This window comes from Leucoraja erinacea, chromosome 13, assembly GCF_028641065.1.
Source record: "Leucoraja erinacea ecotype New England chromosome 13, Leri_hhj_1, whole genome shotgun sequence".
Classification (NCBI taxonomy): domain Eukaryota; kingdom Metazoa; phylum Chordata; class Chondrichthyes; order Rajiformes; family Rajidae; genus Leucoraja; species Leucoraja erinaceus.
The window spans coordinates 35965434-35990678 of NC_073389.1; the positions used below are offsets into that span (position 1 = coordinate 35965434).

General features: G+C 43.0%; 1 protein-coding gene across 2 annotated transcripts in view; it reads left to right on the forward strand.

The window, feature by feature from the left end:
• The first annotated feature begins 4047 nt into the window (after nucleotides 1-4047).
• LOC129702861 (ribosomal protein S6 kinase alpha-3) overlaps nucleotides 4048-25245 on the forward strand; it is a 71707-nt gene continuing 50509 nt past the window's right edge. Inside the window, exons 1-4 of one of the 2 annotated variants that reach the window (XM_055644903.1) lie at nucleotides 4048-4446; nucleotides 6386-6526; nucleotides 18392-18451; nucleotides 21901-22020. In XM_055644903.1, the coding sequence (XP_055500878.1) occupies nucleotides 4387-4446; nucleotides 6386-6526; nucleotides 18392-18451; nucleotides 21901-22020 (381 nt within the window). In that variant the 5' untranslated portion in view covers nucleotides 4048-4386. The remainder of the gene's footprint in view (nucleotides 4447-6385; nucleotides 6527-18391; nucleotides 18452-21900; nucleotides 22021-25245) is intronic. The other variant, XM_055644904.1, reaches the window with a different exon arrangement.

Genomic DNA, 25245 nt, shown 5'->3' on the forward strand with positions numbered 1-25245 from the left:
CGACTGGTGACTAAAATTAGAGCACATGGTATTGGGGGTAGGGCGTTGACATGGATATAAAATTGGTTGGCAGACCAGAAGCAAAGAGTAGGAGTGAACGGGTCCTTTTCAGAATGGCAGGTAGTGGCGAGTGGAATGCCGCAAGGCTCCGTGTTGGGGCCGCAACTGTTTACCATATATATTAATGATTTGGAAGAGGGAATTAGGAGCAACACTAGCAAGTTTGCGGATGACACAAAGCTGGGTGGCAGTGTGAGCTGTGAAGAGGATGTTAGGAGGTGACCTGGACAGGTTGAGTGAGTGGGCAGATGCAGTATAATATAGATAAATATGAGGTTATCCACTTTGGCGGCAAAAACAAGGGGGCAGATTATTATCTCAATGGGGTTAGGTTAGGTAAGGGGGAGGTGCAGCGAGACCTGAGCATCCTTGTACACCGGTCACTGAAAGTTGGCTTACAGGTACCGCAGGCAGTGAAGAAAGATAATGGAATGTTGGCCTTCATAACAAGAGGATTTCAGTATAGGAGTAAAGAGGTTCTTCTGCAGAATAGGGCTCTGGTGAGACCACATCTGGTGTATTGTGTACAGTTTTGGTCTCCTAATTTGAGGAAGGACATCCTTGTGATTGAGGCAGTGCAGCGTAGGTTCGCGAGTGATCCCTGGCATGGCGGGACTGACATATGAGGAAAGATTGAAAAGACTAGGCTTGTATTCACTGGAGTTTAGAAGAATGAGGGGGGATCTTATAGATACATATACAATTATAAAAGGACTGGACAAGCTAGAGGCAGGAAAAATGTTCCCAATGTTGGGCGAGTCCCGAACCAGGGGCCACAGTCTTATAATAAAGGGGAGGTCATTTAAGACTAAGGTGAGAAAAAACGTTTTCACCCAGAGAGTTGTGAATTTATGGAATTCCCTGCCACAGAAGGCAGTGGAGGCCAAGTCACTGGATGGATTTAAGAGAGTTAGATAGAGCTCTAGAGGCTAGTGGAGTCAAGGGATATGGGGAGAAGGCAGGCATGGGTTATTGATAGGGGACGATCAGCCATGATCACAATGAATGGCTCGAAGGGCCGAATGGCCTCTTCCTGCACCTATTTTCTATGTTTCTATGTTTCATATGCAGAGCATCAGTCTGAAGATGGTTGCCAACCTGAAATGTTCCATGTTCTCCATGGATGCTGCCTGACCCGCTGAGTTACTGTAGCATTTTATGTCTTTCCTTGGTACAAATTCATTTCACTTACACTTTATGTGCAATGTGACGAATAAAACCGTATTGTATTGTATTGTATTGTATTGTAAACCAACATCTGCAGTTTCTTGTTTCTACATCATGATATGTGTAGCTTTAGAAAATGAACATTTCTGACATGAAAATCAGCTTATGGCACTTCTCAGGAACACAACTCTTACGTAATGTGAGGACAGCCTGTAATTCAATCAAGTTGCATTTCAGCCTCCAATGTTCCATATTAAACAAAATAAGTTATCCACCATCTCCTAATAGCTAAAACACTCTGATCAAGTAATAACCTGGTGAATCTTTTTTGCATCTTCTCCAAAGCTGCCCAGTTTCATCCTACCCATTGTGAGGTGAACAGAACTGCATACAATATACCTAATGTGGCCTAAGCAAAGTTTTATACAGCTGCAACATAACTTCTCAACTTTTATACTCAATGATGCGACCTATGAAAGCAAGCGTGCTGTGTGCCTTCTTTACCATCTTACCCACTTGTGTTGACATTTTTAGGGAGCTATGGACTTGCACCCCTAGATTCATCTGCAGATCAATCTTCAAAAGGGTTCAGCTTTTCTCTTGATTTGACCTCCCAAAATGCAACACCTCACACTTGTTCAAACACTTGTGCACACGGCAGCCAGCCAACAGTCACTTGTCTGTTTCTTTTTGTTTACACTTTTAATTTCAAGTTTTTTTGTACATTGCGTATTGTAACTGTCAGCAGACCAATTTCCCTCCGGGAATGAATAAAGTTTTATTGTATCCTATCGTGAGGTATCTTGCCAAATATTTTGCCAAAGTCCATGTAGTTAATTAACATTTACTGCCCTAAACTTATCAAACATTTTCCTCACTTCTGCAAAATATTAAATCAAATTTGTGAGACAGAACCTCTGTATTAAGTAATGCTATCCCAAATGACCAAGAACAAAGGAACACAGCAGATCATGCAGCATCTGCAGAGGGAATGGACAGCTGACATTTTGGGTCGGAACCTTTCTTCAGGCTGATTGGAATAGGGGGGAGAAAGCCGACAGGATGGTTGGGGGTGGGACATAGCCTAGTAAATGGTAAGAGAATTGAGGTGGGAAGGAGGTTGAATGGCAATTGGAGGAGTGAGTGACAAAAGCTTGAGGTGAAAAGGAGATAAAAAGGTATCAGATAAGGAAAAAAGATGAGTGAAATGTAATGAGGGAAAGATATTAATGGAAGGTAACAGGAGGGAGTGGGAGAGGAGGGAAAGGAAAAGAGGGAGGATGAAAGGATAAATATAGGACCGGGGGATTGGAGATGTGCACAGTTGATGGGAAAAGAGCGGGGTGATTGGAAATATGGATTCACTCCCACAAGATTCTGCAGCAGGACCCTAGACTGTGATCCTTCCCCACAGAGCCTTGCATTACAGAGCTAGTTGGCTACACTGAGCTTCAGTGCTTCCCTCAGCACGTACCCCTACCATCTCGACTGAGCCAGATGGCAATATCTGACAGACATCTCGCTCTGCTGGAACACCAACAAGTTTAGTATGGACCAAAGAGCTCCTTTCACCGAGTTGATGGTCCTCTAGTAGCTTGATGTCTGTCACCAAATGATGCCTGGGTACAGCATGTAAATCAGAGAGTTCTGTTACAGAGCTGTTTTGGATGAACTGTGACAAGGACCCTTGCATCCTTCTCCAGACCCTCTTTGCAGAGATGGGCAACCGCCTCCTCTGCATTGCAGCCATCTCGATAGATCTAGACTATTGTTATGTTTCCCTTTTTGCATTTCAAAAATAAACTTTATTCAGAATAAAAATATATATACAAAACAAAAAACTGTGTAAAAACTCTTCATACATAATCAGTGTCTGTACAGTCAATAGTGTTTGCACCTATCTTTAACAAAACCCTTGCCATTCATGTTGCCTCCTGGGGTGATATTCATTCTGTTGTTTGAGGGGGGTATTTTGCCCCTCAATATGCGACTGCGGAAGGACCCTAGACCATGGTCCTCCGTTTCCTTCGAACAATGTGGGCCGGTACGATGTCTTCTCAAGGTATGCCTGTTTTGAAGAAGTTCTCTCTCCGATGTGAGTTCTGCAACACCCTCACTCGCTGCACCCCCTTTGTGATTCCTCCTGCTAACTGTTTGTATCCATTCGTTATCACCTACTCCACAGTAATCATTGGACCCTTGTGGGCTCTACCTTTCCTTGATCATCGTTGCTGGCTTTGATTTGTCCTTTTTATATCTTTCATTCATAGAAACATAGAAATTAGGTGCAGGAGTAGGCCATTCGGCCCTTCGAGCCTGCACCGCCATTCAATATGATCATGGCTGATCCCCAACTCAGTATCCCGTACCTGCCTTCTCTCCATACCCCCTGATCCCCTTAGCCACAAGGGCCACATCTAACTCCCTCTTAAATATAGCCAATGAACTGCCTCAACTACCCTCTGTGGCAGAGAGTTCCAGAGATTCACCACTCTCTGCGTGAAAAAAGAGTGTTTGTTCATTTGTTCTTTGTACCTTTTCATATCTCTAGTTTCCCTCTGCCCTGACTCTCAGTCTGAAGAAGGGTCTCGACCCGAAATGTCACCTATGCCTTTTCTCCAGAGATGCTGACCAGCTTTTTGCGTCTTCAGTTTAAACCAGCATCTGCAGTTCCTTCCCACCCACCTCCAGTGTTGTGGAAGTGGGGCTGCAGATGCACATTCCAGCCGCTGGGCCTTGGATTCACCTGGCGGCGGCGGCGATGATTGACAGGCGGGGCAGGCCACGTCCCCTCCCTCCCCGGGGCTGTCGCCGGGGTGACGGGCAGCAGCCTCGATGTGGAGCACAGGTGGTGCTGCCGCCGCCGATCGCCATATTGAGAGCGGAAGCGACGGCAGAGGAAAGAAAGAAAGGGAGGCAGGCAGGCAGGGGGTGACGGTTGGAGGTCCGGCGCCCTACAGCGGAAACGCGCGGGTTTGAAGGGGGGAGGGAGGCCAGGGCCCACACAGGCGTCGAAGAGAGAGAGGGTGAGAGATATAGAGGCAGCGGCGGCGGCGGTGGTACCGGCACCTCCTTTCCGCCCGACTGTGGAAGCCGCAGAGACCTGAGCTCTACCCCCGCCCACACCCGACACCGGACCGTCCGCCACTCCCCGGCAAGATGCCGCTCGCCCAGCTGGTGGACCCCTGGCAGAAAATGGCTGTGGAGAAGGGGAAAGAGGTGAGCCGACAGGCCCGACTTCAACTTTCCAGTCCCCCGCCCTGTTCGCTGTTTGCTTCGCGTCCCGTCTCCACAGTCTGGGCTAATCGCCCCGCCCGATACCCTCTTGACTTAATCTCCCACCACTCTGCACCCCCCGCACCCCCACCCCGCCTCCCCGGACATTCTTCCCAGTTCCCGAAGTCGATCTCTTCTCGCACCCGGACTCCTCGTTCCTCCTCTCCTGGGCACTTTTAATATTTGCCCCCATCAGCCAAATTTGCTCCTATTTAACACTACCCCATCTCCCGAGTATCTTCTCGTTTGCGGTCACTCTTCGTCTTGCGTTGATTCTCCCATTCGCTCCCTCATCCCTGTCCTTTCCCCTCCCCGTTTCATCGGCGTGGCCAGGTTTCAGAGTTTGTAACTTAACTTTTTTTTCTGGGAGGGTCAGATAAGGAGGATTTATCTTTCTAGTCTAATAACCAAAGATAACGTTATTGGGTGTCCAGTTCTGTCACCGTTGCAAAGAAAGCCAAGTATTTGTTGCCTTTAGTCTGTACAGAATATTTAATTTTCGAGGATTTACATTTGCAATTTGACATTGCTGTCACGGTATTTTTGTTTCAGGTTCTTGTTTATATGGTTTTGCCACCAATCGGCAACGTTTTGCGAAAACTCTGTAGCACAGATTCGATCATTTTGATTTTGCCTTCGTAAAGTCGAGTTGTCGTATTAGGATTTATTTAATTGAATTTTATGGTCAAATTAATTGATTTATTTCTTGTCTGCTAATGATTCAGCCACTTGAAATATTTTCTTAAACTTTTCATTCATCTGCAAAACCGAATTTTAGCAATTTGCTGTTATCCCCACAATCTGAAACTTATGAGCCTGATCAGAACTTGGGGCAATAGTTAGCTTTTTATTGAATCACTCTAAATTGGAGCTTTTTAATATTTTAATAATATTGGATCTTGTTGCCTGACATCTTTAAGCCAAAGGAGTGCATAGTTGACCAATATTCTGTTTTAACATGTTGTATGCATTGATGTTAACCTCATGGCATGGCTAATTTGCTGTTGGAAATATTCCATGTAAATGCTTATTCAGTCTTATTTGTGCACATTATGATAGAACGTTGTTATGTGTTGAGGTGGGTTGGAGATCAATAGCCAATTCTACTTCTGATTTTTAACCTCTATGAATTCTGAAGGGCATCGTTAAGTAGATTGTAAGTTAAACCAATGTGCTCTTATAACCAGAACAGATTGTTTTAAGGTAAAGACATGGAAGATGTAGAGCAACGTGGCCTGCTGGGGTTTGAGGAATTTTCACCTAATGATTACTTGAAATCTGAAATGCATTACTTGAGGAAGTGACAAAGGTAGCACTCAAATAATTAAGAAATGCTTAGATGGGAAAGTGACATACTATGACAAAAAATTAATAAACGTTGAGATGGAAATTTGAAATCGCATTGCTTTGAAGATTCTAGGTAGACTGGTGGGAAGTGGGAATTGTATGGATAAGTACTTGATGGGCGCATAAACTCGACTGACTGAAGGGCTTGTTTCATGCTATATGACTATGACCACTTTGTATTTGGGTTTCTAAAAGTTGAAAAAATTGGCATGACTGATTGTCATTTAGCAGATCAATAAATTTGGGTTTAAGCTTTCCTTAAATTACAACACTTTCTTTGAGGGTGGCATTATTGTTTCCATTAATATCCTGGTCGGTACATTTGATCGGTTGTCATTAAAATGCAATAACCGAGGTATCATTAAAAACCAGGATTGCTATAAAATGTGCATTTATGAAAATGTGATTAACACTTGTTATAATAGTGATAATGTGCAAAGTGTAAGTCTCATACTGCATATATCTGCCTGAAATTGTTCACTGGCTTTTGCAAGAGATGAAGTTTCTCCTCTTTATGTATTTTTTTACCTCGCAGTCAACATCGTTTCCCCTATGTAAACTTCTCCACAGCCAGAAACCAACAGAGAGCCCAAACAGGGGCACAACAATACGTGACTTCACCACTCGATGTCAGGCTAGTAATGCTATACAACTTAACAGTTCTCCACAGTATGAGGTATACTTAAATACTTTGGAACATTTCTCTATAAATATAGAATTGATTTTAAAACATGCATATTAATACACAATGAAAAGTGTAAAAAGAAATTGACAAAAAATTGATAGCGTTTTCAAGTGGAAGATGACTTTAATGTGGGTGATATACATGTAGGTTTCTATGGTGGTTGGAATAATAAAATCATTGCCCAGTTGCAACTAATACTGGTCCTTTAAAAATGGACAGATACCACTTTTCATTTCATGGGTTGTTGGGTGATTGAGCGGGTTTCCACATTAGGTTCTTGAGGGCATCTGGAGAATGGCTTGAAAGCCTTGACAATGGTTTGAGGTCATCTTCTTAGTTGTCACAACAATAGCTTCATATGATTTTTGTTGGTCTGAATAAAGGTGCACAACCTTTTATCCGACAGCCTTGGGACCAGACACTTTTCGTAATTCAGAATTTGTCGGTCTTCGGAATGGAAATTTTTTAGCGTAGATTTTAATGGCTGGCTCAGTAGTAGAGTGCTAGGCTCATATCCGCAAGGTTGCGAGTTTGCGCCTTGATCCCGGCGGTTACTCGGTCGCGAGTTTGAGTCTTCAATGTCGTTTTTTCTTGCAGAATAAATGTTTGTATGAAATGCAGTGTAGGAGAGGTGTACTGACTGTGTGGGCAGAACTTTGGAAGTGAATGCCCACCAGTCTAAAAAGCCGCTGTGTCTCCCTGTCCCTGGGATAGCAAGGGGCAATCAAACAGCACAATACTCCCCTCCCCCTCCAACTCCAGAGGAATCCTCTCCCCGATGGGCTGCTACGGCGACAAGTGGCAGTTTGCCCACGGCCCGAGTTGCGCCACCCCAAGAACAAGACGTACCTTGCACACCATCAGCTTCTGTCCCTACGTGTTCCTCTGGAGTTGGAGCGGGGCTGGGCTGGAGTTGCTGCTGGCTGTGGGTCTCTGGGATCTCCGTCCTTGCAGTGGGCCTGGGGGTCGCTGTCCCGTTGGTCCTGACGTCTCCGGCCACCCCCCTGGACTGGAGCTGATACTGGGAACTGTACCGCCCTTGCCCCCTCTCTCTGCAAACAACCCCACTCTCCTGCAAGGGCGGTACAGTTCCCGGAGGATAGCAGGTGGCCGGAGACGTCAGGACCAACAGGAACCCACTCCCCGATGGGGCCCCTACGACGCCCCGAGCTGCGCCCCGTCATCCGCAACCCATGTTCCTCTGTAGTTGGAGCGGGGCTGGGCTGGGCTGCTGTTGGCTGTGGGTCTCTGGGTTCTCCGTGCTTGCGGTGGGCCTGGTGGTCGACGTCCAATTGATCCTGAAGTCTCCGGTGACTGCACTGACCTGCTGGCTGCCATCGCCGACGTGAAGACAGTACAAAGCCCCCGCGCCGGTGCAATGAGCGGGGAGCTGGAGAGGGGAGGGATGGGGTCACACACATGGCCGGGAAGCAGGGTGTAGGTGGGGTGAAACTGAAGGGAGCGACAATCTGCTGCTGCCTGCACGCTGAGTTAAAAAGTTTCCACGCAAGACTCATGATACACTGTGTATCATGAGTCTACCGTGGGAACTTTTTAACTCGGCGGGCAGGTAGCAGCATATTGTCAATTATTAACCCTCCCGCGCAATATACCCTCACCTTCCCTTTTATGAATGGGGATTTAGTTCCCCTTTCTTCGAGGACCGACCGGAGGTTCCGCTGTCACCTCTGCGGGCCGCCCTCGGTGAACGTTTTCAAGGACCTTTCTTCAAAAAAATGTCCGCTATTCGGAGGTTTTCGTTATTTGGATTTTCGGATAAAAGGTTGTGCACCTGTATTTGAAATCAAGGGATTTACAGACTACTGGAATATCATTGGTCTAATAAAAACGTTAAAACAAAATTTAACATTAATGTTTCAATGAACATTGCTTTTGATGATATCTTTATGAAATTTCTATATTTCAGAGATTTTCTCACTATCCAAAATAATGTGATTAATAATTCTTTAGGGCTCCAAAATGGCTTGAGCTTACCCTGATGTTCATGGACAAAATGTATTGATAGAATTTTGTGAAATTATTATTACTTTAGGCTGAATCATCTTGTCAGCTTAATCAGAATTATATTATTAGCACATTACTTATTCAAAAGTTGAGATCTTTATGTACAGATTTAATGTTTTGTTGCACCTATTATGGGGATTGCTAGGGGTTGGCTTATGCCATTCGCCTGTATGGAGATGCAAGAAACTGAAGATTCTGGAATCCTGAGCAAATAGAAAAGTGCTGTGGGAAACCAGCAGGCCGGGCAGCATCTACAGAGGGAATGGGTAGACATGGCATTGGGTGGGGGGGGAGGGGGGGGAGCTGGTAAAGAGAGATAGGGTGTGGCAAAGCCTGGCAAGTGTTAGATGAGTACTGGTGATTGGCAGATGAGTGGAATAATATCAAAAGCTAGAGGTGAAAAAGAGAGAAATGGGTGTCGGAGGAGGAGTGAAAAGCAAAACCACGGGGAAGGAAAGTTAGTAAGGTATGAATGGAGGGAGGGGAGAGAAAGGATAAATGGGAATTGGGGATGGAAGATGAGTGTACTGGGATGGGGCAGGAGCAGGGTGACTGGTGTAGTGGGGGAAACTGGGGTAAGGAGCAGCAGACGTGGGTGGTAGACTGGGATTCCTCCAGTTCAATTTTCATCCTGTTGGGTTAGAAGCTACCCAATAGGAATATGAGGTGCTGTTCCTCCAGTTTGTGTGTGCCATAGCTTGGATTGCTGAAGGGGAGGCCATCCTTGGGAAATGAGTGTGTGATGAAGTTCTTATCAGTGTACAGCCACCGGTTGAGCAATCAAGTATCATTGTGGTTCTTATCTGTATAGTTTACGGAAATTTGATGGCTCTGCTGGGCTGACCAAATTCTGGCCAGAAACGGAGATCAGTAAGAACACTTATTCCTGTTACAGACAATCTATGTGTTGGATATTCCTGTCCATGATAACTGTTGCACCCATGGTGGGACCTTCAGATCTAGGAGAATTATCGTGCCGTGATGACTGACAAAGCAGATTAATTGAGCATGATTGTTATAATTGGTCAACATCTCCATTATATTATGTCAGGAGAGTAAAAAGCAAACTGGGCAGATCTTGGTCCATTTTTATCAATTCAATTCAATTCAATTCAACTTTAATGTCATCGCACAAATACAAGTATCAGTACAACGAAATGCAGTTTTGCGTCAGACCGTAGTAGTTGTACATAAAGAGAAAAGACAAGAAAAAAATAGAAAGAGAGAAGATACTGAATAATCAGGAAATACAGAATGATTAAACAAAGGGGGACGGAGGGACCAGAGAGTCTATCGTCGGGACTCCGAGTTCAGCAGTGTGATTGTGTTGTTATAGAAGCTTTTCCTCATCCTGCTGGTACGTGACCTGAGGCTCCTGTACCGCCTCCCTGATGGGAGGAGGGCAAACAGTCCATGGTTGGGGTGTGAGGGGTCTTTGATGATCTTCCCAGCCCGTCTCAGACACCGTTTTCGGTGGAGGGCATCCATGGCAGGGAGCGGGGCACCGATGATGTGCTGCGCGGTTTTCACCACCCGTTGTAGTGCTTTCCTGTCCGCAGCAGTGCAGCTGCTGTACCATACCGTGAAGCAGGTGGTCAGGATACTCTCTATGGTACAGCGGTAAAAGTTGGTCAGGATCTGGGGGGACAGGTGGGCTTTCTTGAGCCTCCTAAGGAAGTAAAGGCGCTGCTGTGCCTTTTTGATCAGCTTGGAGGTGTTGAGGGACCAGGACAAGTCCTCCGAGATATGCACTCCGAGGAATTTATAGCTGGAGACGCGCTCCACCTCAGTCCCGTTGATGTGGATGGGGGTATGACTGCCTCCTCTGGTCTGCCTGAAGTCGACAATAATCTCCTTCGTCTTTTTGGAGTTGAGGATGAGGTTATTGTCGGCACACCAGGTGGTCAGGTGCTGGATCTCATCCCTGTAGGCCGACTCATCGTTGTCGCTGATCAGTCCTACTACCGTGGTATCGTCAGCAAACTTAATAATGGCGTTGGATCCGTGCTTTGGGATGCAGTCGTGGGTGAAGAGGGAGTAGAGGAGAGGGCTGAGCACACAGCCCTGTGGCACTCCGGTGTTCAGTGTTATAGTGGAGGAGGTGAGGTTATTGACCCTAACAGACTGTGGTCTGTTAGTGAGGAAGTCCAATGTCCAGTTGCAGAGGGAGGTGGAGATGCCAAGTCCACTGAGTTTGGTGATCAAGCTGGCTGGGATGACGGTGTTAAAGGCAGAGCTGAAGTCTATGAACAGCAGCCTGATGTAGGAGTTGTTGTGGTCCAGGTGGGTCAGGGCAGAGTGTAGGGCCGCCGATATGGCGTCCTCTGTAGACCTGTTGGTCCGGTAGGCAAACTGGTGGGGGTCCAGTGTGGGGGGGAGGCAGGCTTTGAGGTGAGCCAAGATCAGCCGCTCAAAGCACTTTGCAATAACAGGGGTGAGTGCCACTGGGCGGAAATCGTTGAGACTCCCTGTAGCTGACTGTTTGGGCACTGGCACGATGGTTGATGTCTTGAGGCAAGTGGGGACAACACCCTGGGCCAGTGAGAGATTGAAAATGTCGGCGAGGACTGGGGATAGTTGACCAGCACATGCCCTAAGCACGCGGCCAGGGATGCCATCGGGGCCGGCAGCTTTGCGCTCATTCACCTTGCTCAGTGCATCTTGTACAGCAGAGGTGGAGAGGCTGAGAGGTTGTTCATTCGGGGGTGGAGCAACTTTAATGGCTGGGGTTTTGTTGTCTCGGTCAAAGCGAGCATAGAAGTGGTTTAGCTCATCAGGCAGGGTGTCGTTGTCTGGGGGAGGGGTGTTAACTTTCTGATAATCGGCAAGGGATTTGATTCCTTGCCACATGCGCCTGGGGTCAGAGTTGTTATGGAAATGCTCCTCAATCCGCCGTTTGTGATTGAGTTTAGCGTTCCTAATTCCCATTTTCAGATTGGCCCTGGATGAGCTGTATCCCTCAGCGTCGCCAGATCTGAAAGCGGCATCGCGAGCCTTCAGTAGGAGTCTGACCTCCCTGCTCATCCACGGCTTCTGGTTAGGGAAAGTCTTTATCTCCTTGTGGGTAGTGACATTATCGGTACAGAATTTTATATAGTCCAGAACTGTTGAGGTGTACGAGTTGATGTCCACTTGTGAATTGGAGGTGGAGGTTATCCAGCAGTTATATTTTCATAGTTTCTATCTCGACTTCTCTGTTTTTGCTAGCATTTCTATTCATGTACTTTAATGCTTTTTCTCTGGTTTGTTTCTTGACTATTTTTCTTTCCTGGTTGAGGTCCTATTCCCTGGTTTCGGGATGACCGGCTGAGTATGTCAGTATCTTGCTACTCTGTACTTTTCTGGCCTGATTATGGAACCATATTATAAGATTAAAAAAATATAGTAGAAATGGAACTTGTCAAAAAGGCAATGCTGGTTTCCATTAGTACAAAGTGTCAGGCATACTCCTCCCATTTCCTCCAAATGCAAGACGTAGCTATGGGCACGCGCATGGGCCCTTGCTATGCCTGCCTCTTTGTAGGGTATGTCGAACAATCCTTATTCGAGACGTACAGTGGCCCTATCCCCAAACTCTACCTCCATTACATCGACGACTGCATTGGTGCTACCTCCTGCACCCACACACATTTCACCGCTAACTTCCATCCGGCACTCAAATACACCTGGACCATTTCTGACATTTCCTTTCCATTTCTTGACCTCACTATCTCCATCGCAGGGGATAGACTCCTGACCGACATCCACTATAAACCCACTGACTCCCATGGCTATCTGGACTACACTTCTTCCCACCCTGCTTCCTATAAGGACTCCATCCCCAGCTCCAAATTCCGCTGTCTACGCTGCATCTGCACCCAGGATTGGAAATGTCCTCATTCTTCACGGAACGTGGGTTCCCCTCCTCTACCATCCCCCCACTCATAACAAGGGCAGAGTCCCCGATGTCCTCACCTTCCACCCTATCAGCCGTTACGTACAACAAATAATCCTCCATCATTTTTGCCATCTCCAACGTGACCTCACCACTTGCCACATCTTCCCATCTCCTCCCCTGTCTGCTTTCCGCAGAGACCGCTCCCTCCGTAACTCCCTGGTCAATTCGTCCCTTCCCACCCGAACCACCCCCTCTCCGGGCACTTTCCCTTGCAACCGCAAGAAATGCTACACTTGTGGCTTTACCTCCCCCCTTGACTCAATTCAAGGACCCAAGCAGTTTTTCCAGGTGCGGCAGAGGTTCACCTGCACCTCCTCCAACTTCATCTATTGCATCCGCTGCTCTAGATGTCAGCTGCTCTGCATCGGTGAGACCAACCTGATCTCTTGGTGGCTCAGCACTTCAACTCCCCCTCCCATTCCGAATCCGACCTTTCTGTCCTCTGCCTCCTCCATGGCCAGAGTGAGGACATAAATTGGAGGAGCAGCACCTCGTATTTCGCTTGGGCAGTTTGCACCCCAGCGGTATGAACAATGACTTCTCTAATTTCAGGTAGTCCTTACTTTCTCCTTCCCTTCTCGGCTCTCCCTCAGCCCACTGGCCCCACCACTTCCTTTCTTCTTCCTGCACCCCCCTCCCCTTTCTTCAGTCTGAAGAAGGGTTTTGGCCCGAGACGTTGCCTATTTCCTTCGCTGCGTGGATGCTGCCACACCCGCTTAGTTTCTCCAGCACTTTTGTCTACCAGGCATATAACGAGCCTGAGTTAAGAATTTTTTTGGGGGGAAGAAAACAGGCATAATTCAAAACAGAGGATTTGAAGTATTAAATGAGCTATAATTTTATTAGTCTACTACCACTATTTACAGTATTTACAGATCTATTATCTGCTGCTGGGTAGCAACAGCAATATGAACTAGCACTGCTTGTTTATCATCTTCCTGAGTATCTGATAAGATATTTTCTACTGGTAGGTTTTGCAGTCAAATAGTATCTGTTTTATTCCCAGTTGAAGGTCGGCTATTCGTTTTTTACAACAATACCCTTTGTTTATTATATGGTCATTTACCTATTATAATTAGAGTGGCTGCTCACGCAAGCAGCATTGTTATAAAAAACGGAATTTTGTAAAATTGAAACTTAGCTGGTCAAGCAGCATCTTGGAAGACATGCATGGCAGTTCAAGTTCAAGTGAGTTTATTGTCATGTGTCCCCGTATAGGACAATGAAATTCTTGCTTTGCTTAAGCACACAGAACATAGTAGGTATTTACTACAAAACAGATCAGTGTGTCCATATACCATGATATAAATATATACACACATGAATAAATAAACTGGTAAAGTGCAAATAACAGAAAGTGGTTATTAATAATCAGAGTTTTATCCGAGCCAGGTTTAATAGCCTGATGGTTGTGGGAAAGTAGCTATTCCTGAACCTGGTTGTTGCAGTCTTCGGGCTCCTGTACCTTCTATCTGAAGGTAGCAGGGAGATGAGTGTGTGGCCAGGATGGTGTGCGTCTTTGATGATACTGCCAGCCTTTTTGAGGCAGCGACTGCGATAAATCCCCTCGATGGAAGGAAGGTCAGAGCCGATGATGGACTGGGCAGTGTTTACTACTTTTTGTAGTCTTTTCCTCTCCAGGGCGCTCACATTGCCGAACCAAGCCATGATGCAACTGGTCAGTATGTTCTTGACTGTGCACCTGTAGAAGTTAGAGAGAGTCTTCCTTGACAATCCGACTCTCCGTAATCTTCTCAGGAAGTAGAGGCGCTGATGAGTTTTTTTGACGTAACTGACGGCCAAAGTGGGACAGGCCCAATACCCTGGCGCGGCGCAACGTCTCACCTCCAACAGCAGCAGAAGCAGGCAAGCGATGGTCGAGCTCGGCCTGGGGCTCACGGCCGTTGCGGATTAGGATCCGCCCCCACACCTACTCCCAGAGCAGGGCCAAGAAGATTGAAGATGGACACAAAATGCTGGAGTAACTCAGCGGGACCAGTAGCATCTCTGGAGAGTAGCAATGGGTGACGTTTCAGGTCAAGACCCTTCTTTCAGACTGAAGAAGAATCTCGACCCGAAACATCATTCATTCCTTCTCTCCAGAGATGCTGCCGGTCCTGTTGAGTTACTCCTGCATTTTGTGTCTATCTTCAAATGACGTCACGCGCTCCAGACGGCTGTGCGGACGCATGACGCGCGGGACCGTCGCGCGTCAGTCACTACCGGCCTGTCTCGTAAGTTCTTCCAGTTTGTATGTGGCCTCACTTTGGCAATGGCAATTTGGCACAGGGCAGAGGTCAGTATGCGAAGGGGAGATAAAATGATTAGCAGCACGCCCTAGCAGACTAAGCACGTGTTCGATGAAACGTTTGGTCTCATCAATACAAAGGAGGCTGCATGTGGAGCACTGGATGGATGCAGCAGGCTGGTTACAGGAGGTCACACCTGGGAAGGCTGCTGGGGTCCCTGGATGGGTGCGAGGGAGATGGTATAGGGACAGGTATAGGTATAACATACTGATCCATTCAGGGTTATCAAATCATGTGTTGAGCATTTGATCAGAGATACTTGTTGATAATGTCTAGATTATTTCTTGGGTTGTCAGCTGTGTTTTAGCTTTGTCGCATCCTGTTTGTTTTTCCCAGTAGAGGGCAAAACTAAATGTATCCATATTATGCTTAACCATGATAAGCACAGATAGTTATCTGTATGAAGTTAATGGGAAGCCTCTAGATTGGCTTGTGCCCTTGGACAAAGTGGGAGCATTAAGTCTTTGGAAATAATTTGGGAACTTGTGAAGAAAATCACTCGCCATTGAATACCTTGTCTTTATCATTGCTACAAGAGCAACTTTATTAATGTTGCTGGTTTGGCAGGTGCTGGCTGCTCGTGGGAGATATGATCATACAGATTTTTAATGTCAAAGGTTCTTTCATAGGAGATAGTCAACATCTAGTTAGGGTGATTGGTGTTTCTGCTGCTTTATCAGCCCAAGCATAAATGTATCCAGTATTTGGACGGCTTGGTTGCTTTGAGTTGTAAATTGAGTTGAAAGCTATGTCGAATGAACCTTGTATAGGGGGTCTTTGATATTAGAGCAAGGAATTGTGGGACCTGGATTTTGTTGATAACTATCAAGCCAGCATTACAGTGAGCAGGACGTGCTAGCGGTCAAAGCAGCCAGAGGATGCACCATGAAATGGCCCTTCACCAGTGGTGTTTAGGGTCTAAGATCAATTGTTATTTTGCTGCCTTTTAAGATGGTTTGGGTCTGAATTGTTCTCTGCATTCAGTCAGGGTAAGATATGATGTTGAATCATTGATCTGAAATTTAACTCTCCTCACAGATGCTGCCAAATCTTCAGAGTATTTCCAGCATTTTGTGGGGGGTTTTCAGATTTCCAGCATCTGAAATTTTACTTCCAGCATAGTATGGCAAGACAAGATCTCATTGAACATATCTCTTCCATTTGAGTATATGCACAACAGTGGATTTAACATTTTGGTATAGGTGGCTAACAAAATATTATTTTATTTCTGGCCTTCTGAACGCTCTAATTCATAAGATTAGATTCTCTGATTGTAAAGAGACTTCATGTATACTGTGACCGTGTGAGTTTGGAGTTTGACAAAGCTGAGTTTGCATTCAAATTAAGGATTGAAATTATTCAGTCTGCTAATTTGTGTTGTGGCATTTCCATAAAAATGGTTTGAAAACTTTACATATTGTAACAAAAATGAGAAAACAATACTTAACGTTTAGATGATTCTTCTCCTGGCTTATGTAGAAATAATAATAATAATAATAATAATAAATTGAATTTATATAGCGCTTTTCAAGGACTCAAAGTCGCTTTACAAGGCAAGGCATAAAGAAATGCATCAAGTAGGATTCCCTAAACATGCCAACCCTTCCCTTTATCTTACAGGAACATGCTGTCTCTGTACTATTGCTAACTTAACTTTAAAGCCTCGCGCTTGCCAGCCACATCCAAGCCCTTTACAGTATGGGAGACCCAGTCAATATGAAGGAAATTAAAATCTCCAACTAATGTCACCCTATTATTTTTATAGCTATTTGCGATCTCCTTACACATCTGCTCCTCTCATCCATGTCAATTATTGGGGGCCTATAATACAGTCCCATCAAAGTAACCATTCTCTTCCTATTTTCTACGTTGTACCTATATAGCCTCACTGGATTATCTCCCGAGAATATTCACTGAACACCGTAGTTATGCCCTCCCTGATCACAAGGCAACAACCCCTTCTCTCTTACCTGCATCTCTATCGCTCCAGTAGCATCTATTCACTGAAGTCCTGCCCTTCTCGACAATATTATATCCTAGCTATCTATATAGAAGGGAAATGTGATCAAATGAGTGGTCTTTTGATTTTATAAAGTGTTATGCACTCCCCTATCACGATGCAAGTTCCTTTAGTTACATTAATTGGGTCTAATCACTAAAATATCTGTGAACCATTTGGATATACATTTATTGCAGAAAAATATAAACGGTGTGGTGCCTAACAGTGCATTTATAGCTCTTCTGGATTGATTGTATTTAATGTTTTTCCACTGATACAAAGCATAGAAAATGGGTGCAGGAGTAGGTCATTCTGCCCTTCGAACCAGCACCGCCATTCAATATGATCGTGGCTGATCATCCAAAATCAGTACCACGTTCCTCCTTTTCCCCATATCCCTTGATTCCTTTAGCCCTAAGAGCTAAATCTAACTGATGGCTACTGTGAACTAAATTGGTTACAGATCTTGTGCTAATGGAGGTAAATTGAAACGACAACTTGGGCATTCAAGACAAATTGCATGGACATAGAATAGACATGCACGGCTTCTAACTTAATTTCCTAATTTAATAAAATGCAGTGTATTTTTATGTTCCAGTATACTTTGCAGCAATTTTGAAATATAGTCAATATATTATGACGGGAACATGGGTATCATTTTAACTGAAACAACACATCCATATAAATCTGTTTTGTGTAATGGAATTAACTTGCAAAATAAAGCACCTGATTGCAGTGAATTAACACTTTTCTTGGAAAACGTAATAACTTTGGACCATGCGATCTTATTTTTGAAATAGAAAACTTTTGGTCTCAAACTGAAAATCTTGCCGTTTAATGGGGCTACATCTGTAGAATGTAGAGATAATTTTGATTTCATATTGTCCTTTATCTAATTATCTATGTATTTAATTATTTATTTCGAACAGAATAAAAGAATAAAAAGCAAGTGTGAAACAGCATTAAAAAAAACAAAACAAGAATATTTATAAAGTGTCATAAACAATATAAATAAATAAATGAATTCGTATGTGTCTGAAAAGGAGCAGGAAGAAGCCAAAGCTTAATTATACATTTGTAAATAAAATATTTAGTCCACTGTGAAATTATAATGTCTAATGAATTATCTTCAAATTCCTTCAATGCTTTCTGAGACGCTGTGGTAGAGATTACTCGGATAATTATCTGTGATAAAAGGAGGATTGTCTTCAAATCGAATGTTTTTTTTATGGTGTTAAAGTCAATTTGAAAATAACCTAAACATTGAACTTTTAATTTTTTTTAATGAATTGTAACTGCTGTTTTGCATTAGACCCTGGCTTTTTTGGTTACCTGATTAACAAAGTTCTTGGCCTATGACGAAGGAGTAGAATCATCCTTTCTGCTTTATATATTTCACATAATCTAGTAGAAACAAAGTGGTGAAGCTCTAGTTATAGGAACTAGGAAATAACAATTTAGAAGTACTCTCAGCAAGCAGTATTTGGAAGATTTAACAGACATGTTAGAAACATATAATTAAAAATATAATGATGTACTTTTAAAAAGATTTGATTACCTGTAACCGTTTTCTTTAAATTTTGCAGCAGGATGAGCAACAACTGATAGATGAGCCTATGTCAGAGGATGAAACAGCTCTTCAACCTGTAAGTCTGTGATTTCATATATATGTGTCTGTCTTAAAATCTACTTGCTATCATATTATAAGCAAAGTTTATAGAAAGTGCCAATTGTTCAGTGAATTTCAGAATAAATTTTATAATGAATGTGTAAAACTGTAGTTGAATTGGTAAATCTACTGACCCATTGAATAATCATGATGCAGGCAAGATGGGCTCCTGTTTCCTTGGGGTTGCTGATCTCAACATAGTCTCATATCTCAACTTTGCCAGTTTTATAACTGTAAACATTCCAAATCCTGAGAAGGGCAATGTTCTTGATTTACACTGCTATCTTTATAACCAATGAAAGGAATGTAGTTGTGAATCATCTGGTGAGCATTTGAGTGGTTTAATTGTGAGACTCCAAATGGATTAGGAAGCTTGTTATTAATGTTATGTCTGGTATGTAGTTTTAAAGTAGTTCCAGAGGAGAATAGGACTGGCCGCAAATTAAGATCCTAAATTTTGCAGGGCTGATTTTGGTTATTTCCTGATTCCCTCATCTGCATTTTTGTCTACTGAGGCTGCTTTTGACCTCATCCTTTTGACACTTTCCTTTTCTAGATTGGTGATTTTGAGAGTTTTGGTAACTAAAGGTGCTGAACACTGATGCCTGGATACTTTTGGTCATTTAAATAAATGAATAAAAAAAGTGGACCATCAAGTTTAACACTTGAGACATTTGAATTGTTGACATGGATGATCTTCACTGTCCAATGAAAGACAATTTTACTTTCAGTCATAATTTTCTGTGATTATACTGGTGAATTCTTAAACGTGCATCACCGACGGTTTTTGTAAACAATGACTTTTCCATAAATGAGATATTAAAGTATCTAGCAGTAACTGATGACTTGTATTGAATGATCATTTTGTTATGACTCGGTCCCTTGTCTAAGATGTTTATGATGGAATCAGTTATCTACAGTGCATTCAGAAAGTATTCAGACTCCTTCACTTTTTCCACATTTTGTTACGTTACAGCCTTATTTTAAAATTAATTAAATTCTTTTTTTAATCATCAATTTACACACAATACCCCAGAATGAAGAAGCAAAAACAGGTGTTTGGAAATTTTTGCAAAGTAATTAAAAATAAATAACTGAAATATCACATTTACATGTAGCTGGTCCAAGGCCAGGTGGTTATTATCTTGACTAGGCTAAAACCATAAAGGACTATTGCTTGAGGTGCATCAGGCAGATAGCAGTGACCGAGACAAAGGTCTGAGTAAGGGCATTTGTGACCTGTGGGTTTCAGGAAAACTGTCGCATTCTATTTCGGTGATGATGTTGTTGTAAGACAGACTTGCATGAGCTGACATAGACCTAATTCTGTTTTGCCAGTTGGTGTGTGTGACTTGGAGCCCCAAGGCTTCAGGTTGCTCAGCGTGGCCTTTTTTTATGTCCGTGATAAAAAAGCTTGACAGAACTTTAGTACATGTTGATTACTTCACTGAGAATCTTGGATGACTCCTTTGCGTACACCCGTCAGAAAAGACAGGTGGTATCTGCCCGTGCGATCTAACTGTGTGTTTGCAGGCCTGGGCGAGTCAACATTCTGCTGAAAGGATGTTCCATGAAGCAGAATGGGGTCTAAACAGTGGACACATTTCTTGGGCCTTGGCTTAACGGGTTGAACTCTGCTCCTGAAATTTAATTTATTATACATTATTTATATTTGTTGTTTAGTGAATTACAACTGCTTTAAATGCAGTTTACATGCAATCTTTACATTGAAATAACTATCTATTCCATGGATTCATAATCCAGGAGGTAAAAAACTTCCTCGATTTTAATTGCTAAACTCTACACTGAGACTGCACACCGCCAACGGGTTCTAGCTTACTCCACCAAAGGGAATTTCCTGTCAGCATATTTCCAGCCAAGCCCCCTCAGGATTTTGTTTTGAAAGAATATTACCATATTATCGATAATATCATTGTCTGAACTTTGGAAAAGCTGTAATACAGTGGGATATTCGTAGTCATTGATTAGGGCTTCAGAATTATGTATCAAGACTAGCTGTGAGTTGTTTAATATCTGACCAAACCGTCTAATTAAAAATGCAGCAGGAATATGTGCCATTCCACCTTGCCATTGGTTTCTTTACATTTCATCCTCATTGATATTTATTAATGTTTGGCAAATAATTAAAAGGTGAATCAGATAATTTGACTACTTCTAACCATTTGTGGGCTGGATGAATGTGGTTCTCAACTTGGCAGACTAGGTTAATAGTTCTCATAAATTGCAAGCTTGCAAAGATGAAGATAACCATAAATCGCTATATGCTATCAATGGATAGATATTAGCCCGTTGGATTATAGTTGATCCACAGTCTTGCTGCCATTGCGGGGGAAGTGCATGGCTTTTAGAAGGTGGTAAGCAGATGAGGAATGAACAACAAATTGCACATGATACTCTTCCTATCATTTAAAATTGGGAAGACTGAGGTTCAGTGTTTTTGAAAAGCTTTACATTTTTTGAGCACTTTCAGAAAATACATTGATCTTTCGCAATAGATTGGTTGTTTTTTTTAAACGCGTAAAGTTTTGAGCTTTCTTAATCTGGCATCACAGATTTAAAAAGATTGGAAAGTGCTTACTAATTTGAAAATTTAAACTCGCTGCACCCAATTTTAATTTATTAAAATTTGCAGATTGTGGATATGATTGGAAGTGGCAGCATTTATTGTCCAAGGAGATGGCTTGGAGTTAACTGCATTAATGGGTTAGGACAGTTCAATATGATTCGAGTCAACCTGGTGTCATGTAAATACCTCCACATATTGTAATGAATCACTTCAAGAGTCCATGATAAACAAACATGGGGACATTAGTGGGAGACATATGTGAACTATTGAATTTAGATATAGATATGCCATTTATTGTCACTATACATGTACAGTGAAGCTATTGAATTTAATAAAATTCTATGGTAGTATATACAGTTCCTGTTGGGCGTATGTAAGGGTATCCGTAAATCACCTATTCGCAAGGGCAGCTGGTCGAACAGTCCAAACGGGATGGGAGCTACTTGCTTCTTTGCCCTGCTAAGGCATTAGGGGAGGGGAGAGGGCAACCAATGAATGCAGTTCCTGACCCCTCTGAAGCCTTTGTCTGCCATGATGCAGCTCTCCTGCTCAGTATGTCAGCAATGGACGATGAAGGTCAAATTAGAAGGTTGTGCTTCCTGAGGAGGATGCACCAAGCCTTACATGCCTGTCGTGTTAAAGAAGGCTGCGAAAACCGGAAGGTGACCCTCAGCACAGTTAATGTGTAGATTCTTAAAATGTTTTGTTTTCGAATTTAATAATATGGTAGTCGTTTGTATGTAAGGGTATCCGTAAATCAGGTATTCGCAATCTGGGATGGGATGTACTTGCTGTATACATTAGGGATGCAGTTGAATGTTTGTGTTTCTCCTCTCCAGCAAGATGAAGCAAATGAACGGGAGATACCAATTACATGCCTTGTTAAAGAAGGCTGCGAAAAGGCTGACCCAGCACAGTTTGAGATTCTTAAAGTTTTGGGGCAAGGATCCTTTGGAAAGGTATGTTTAAGGAATTGAGATTAATCTGAAAATATTTAATTGGTCAATATCCAGATTTTTTTTTAAATGTGGATCCCTCTACTTGTTTTTGTTTATTATATTTATTTATTATATATAGTTTTCTGTTTGTCTTTTAATATTTAATATAGTAATTTGTATAATGTTTCTCACGGTGAGGGAGAATGCCATTTTGTCCATTAATTTTGGGGAAAATCAGATCACCCAGAGGAACCCATGCAGTCATTGGAAACATTGCTAGTGGTCAGAATTAAAACTGGGTCACTGCAGTTCCGAGGAGGCTGCAAAACCATTTGCTGTTGAGTTAACTCTTAAGCGATTTAAGGGAACATCACTAGGCCTGTTATTAAATCTTTGGTTAGAGTGATACAGTGTGGAAACGGGCCTTTCGACCTATCTTGCCCAAACCCACCAACAATGTCCCAGCTATACTAGTGCCAGTTGCCTGCGCTTGGACCATATCCCTCCAAACCTGTCCTATCCATGTACCTGTCTAACTGTTTCTTAAAAAATGGGATGGTCCCAGCCACATTAGCAAATTTGCAGATGACACAAAGCTGGGTGGCAGTGTGAACTGCGAGGAGGATGCCATGAGAATGCAGGGTGACTTGGACAGGTTGGGTGAGTAGGCAGATGCATGGCAGATGCAGATTAATGTAGATAAATGTGAGGTTATCCACTTTGGTAGCAAAAACAGGAAGGCAGATTATTATCTAGATGGTGTCGTTGGGAAAAGGGGAAGTACAACAGGATCTGGGGGTCCTTGTTCATCAGTCTATGAAAGTAAGCATGTAGGTACAGCGGGCAGTGAAGAAAGCGAATGGCATGTTTACAAGGTTGATTTCCGAGATGGCGGAACTCTCATATGCTGAGAGAATGGAGCGGCTAATACTCTAGAATTTAGAAGGATGAAACATATAAGATTATAAAGGGTATGGACATGCTAGAGAAAGGAAACGTGTTTCCGATGTTGGGGGAGTCCAGAACCAGGGGCCACAGTTTAAGAATAAGGGGTAAGTCATTTAGAACGAAGATGAGGAAACACTTTTTCACAGAGTTGTGAGTCTGTGGAATTCTCTTCCTTGGAGGGCGGCGGAGACCGGTTCTCTGGATACTTTCAAGAGGAGCTAGATGGGGCTCTTAAAGATAGCGGAGTCAGGGGATATGGGGAGAAGGCAGGAACAGGGTACTGGATGGGGATGATCATCCATGATCACATTGAATGGTGGTGGTGGCTCGAGGGGCCGAATTATTAAACTAAATTTTTTTTGTCAGTCCAATTCAAGAAAACTTGATTCAAACCATTGCTGCTAAAATCAATTCTTTATTCTGACAGCGCTGGATAATTCTTTAAACCTTCCAACACAGAGGTAGAAACTCTGGGGCAGGTCCTGTAACACATTATAGAGGTATGAGACAATTATGATACAGAAGGAGTGGCAAACTATTAACCAATCATTATGTTTTACCATACATTTAGCTTATTTGCATTAACCAATCAACTAAGTAATTTCCAGTGATTGACAACACGTATAGTCACATGATTTTCCCTTGCCTCTTTACAACCTTTTTTCCCCTCTGGTTTTCTTTAACCTCTTTGCTCAAAGTCATTTTATTTCAATGAAGTAAAACCACAGAAATATAAAACTAATTCTCAGAGACCACCTCTCAGAATATAAAATACACATCATACAGCAATCGCACAATACATACACACAAAACATATATTTTCACTTTTGGAAAAGAAAGTTATTTCTAAAACCTCAGATTTAAACAAAGTCTAATATTCACAATCTTAATTAAAACACAATACACTTCACAAATAATTGCCCTCTTCATAGTTAAAATACAGTTACGTGGATTAAATACGAGTTTTACCCCATTCTTACAAAGTGGTAAGGACTTAAGTTATTTCTACAATCCCCAACCACACAAAGGCCACTAATTGTCACACTTGATTAATTAAAATTGCTTCTTCCCAAGCTCGGGTCTAGTTTCATTCTGAATTACAACCTCCCCTTTCTATCTCTGGACGAAAGGAATGTAAGGCCTAATTCTCATTAATAGCATTTCACACAGCAAATGGAAGATTATCAAAACAGTTACTTTCTCAGTTTTCTATAAACATAAGAAACCACCCTTATACAAAGGTCACACAACCATCACCTATGCCTTATCTCTTATCTCAACATAAATACATTAAAACTGCACAAACCAGATCACAGACTATTATCTAACCTTTGTGCCCACGACCCAATATAGACAACCATAAATCCCTTTTATTGCACAACCGAGCTCAAAGATGTGCCATAACGAAAGGACACATGATGCTCATGTCCTGAGAAGAAACCCATCAATAACCTATACTCTAAACACCAAACTAAACCAAATACAACTTCTGACAGCATTATAGCTGTCAAAGCAAACAAAGCTACTCCTATTCACATCAACATCTCCATGTTATGATAAGCCATCTGTTCTGCTATGTGTGTGTGTGTGTGTGTTCTTTATTTCTTTGTGGGGCCATGTATTTCTAAAAACCTCAGCTCCAAGTCCTTCTCTTGCAACTTAACAGTTCCTCACACAAAATTTATCATCTGATCAATTCTATTGTATAATATTTCCTCAGAATGGCCTACTCCTGCACCTATTGTCTATTATCAACTACCTCTATTGGCAGCTTGTTCCATACACCTACCACCCTTTGTGTGGATAAAGTCATCCCTCTGATTCCTATTCAATCTTTTCCCTTTCACCCTGAACCTATGTCCTCTAGTCTAATCCTCGATCCCCCTATTCTGGGCAAGAGACTCTGTGCATTTACCTGATCTATGCCTCTCATGATTTTGCACACCTCTATAAGATCACCCCTCATCCTCCTGCACTCCATGGAATAGAGACCCAGTCTACTCAACCTCTCCCTATAGCTCACATCCTCTAGTCCTGGCAACATCCTCGTAAATCTTTTCTGAGTCATTTCAAGCTTTTTTCTAATATGGTGCCCAGAACTGAACGCAATATTCGAAATGCGGACTCACCCATGTCTTATTCAACTGCAACGTGACCTCCCAACTTCTATACTCAATACTCTGACTGATGAAGGCCAAAGTACCAAATATCTTTTTGACCACCTTATCATTGTCTGCAAAACCATATAAAATAAGCTAACCCTATGTGGGGCAAAAAGATAATCGTTGAAGGGCTCTG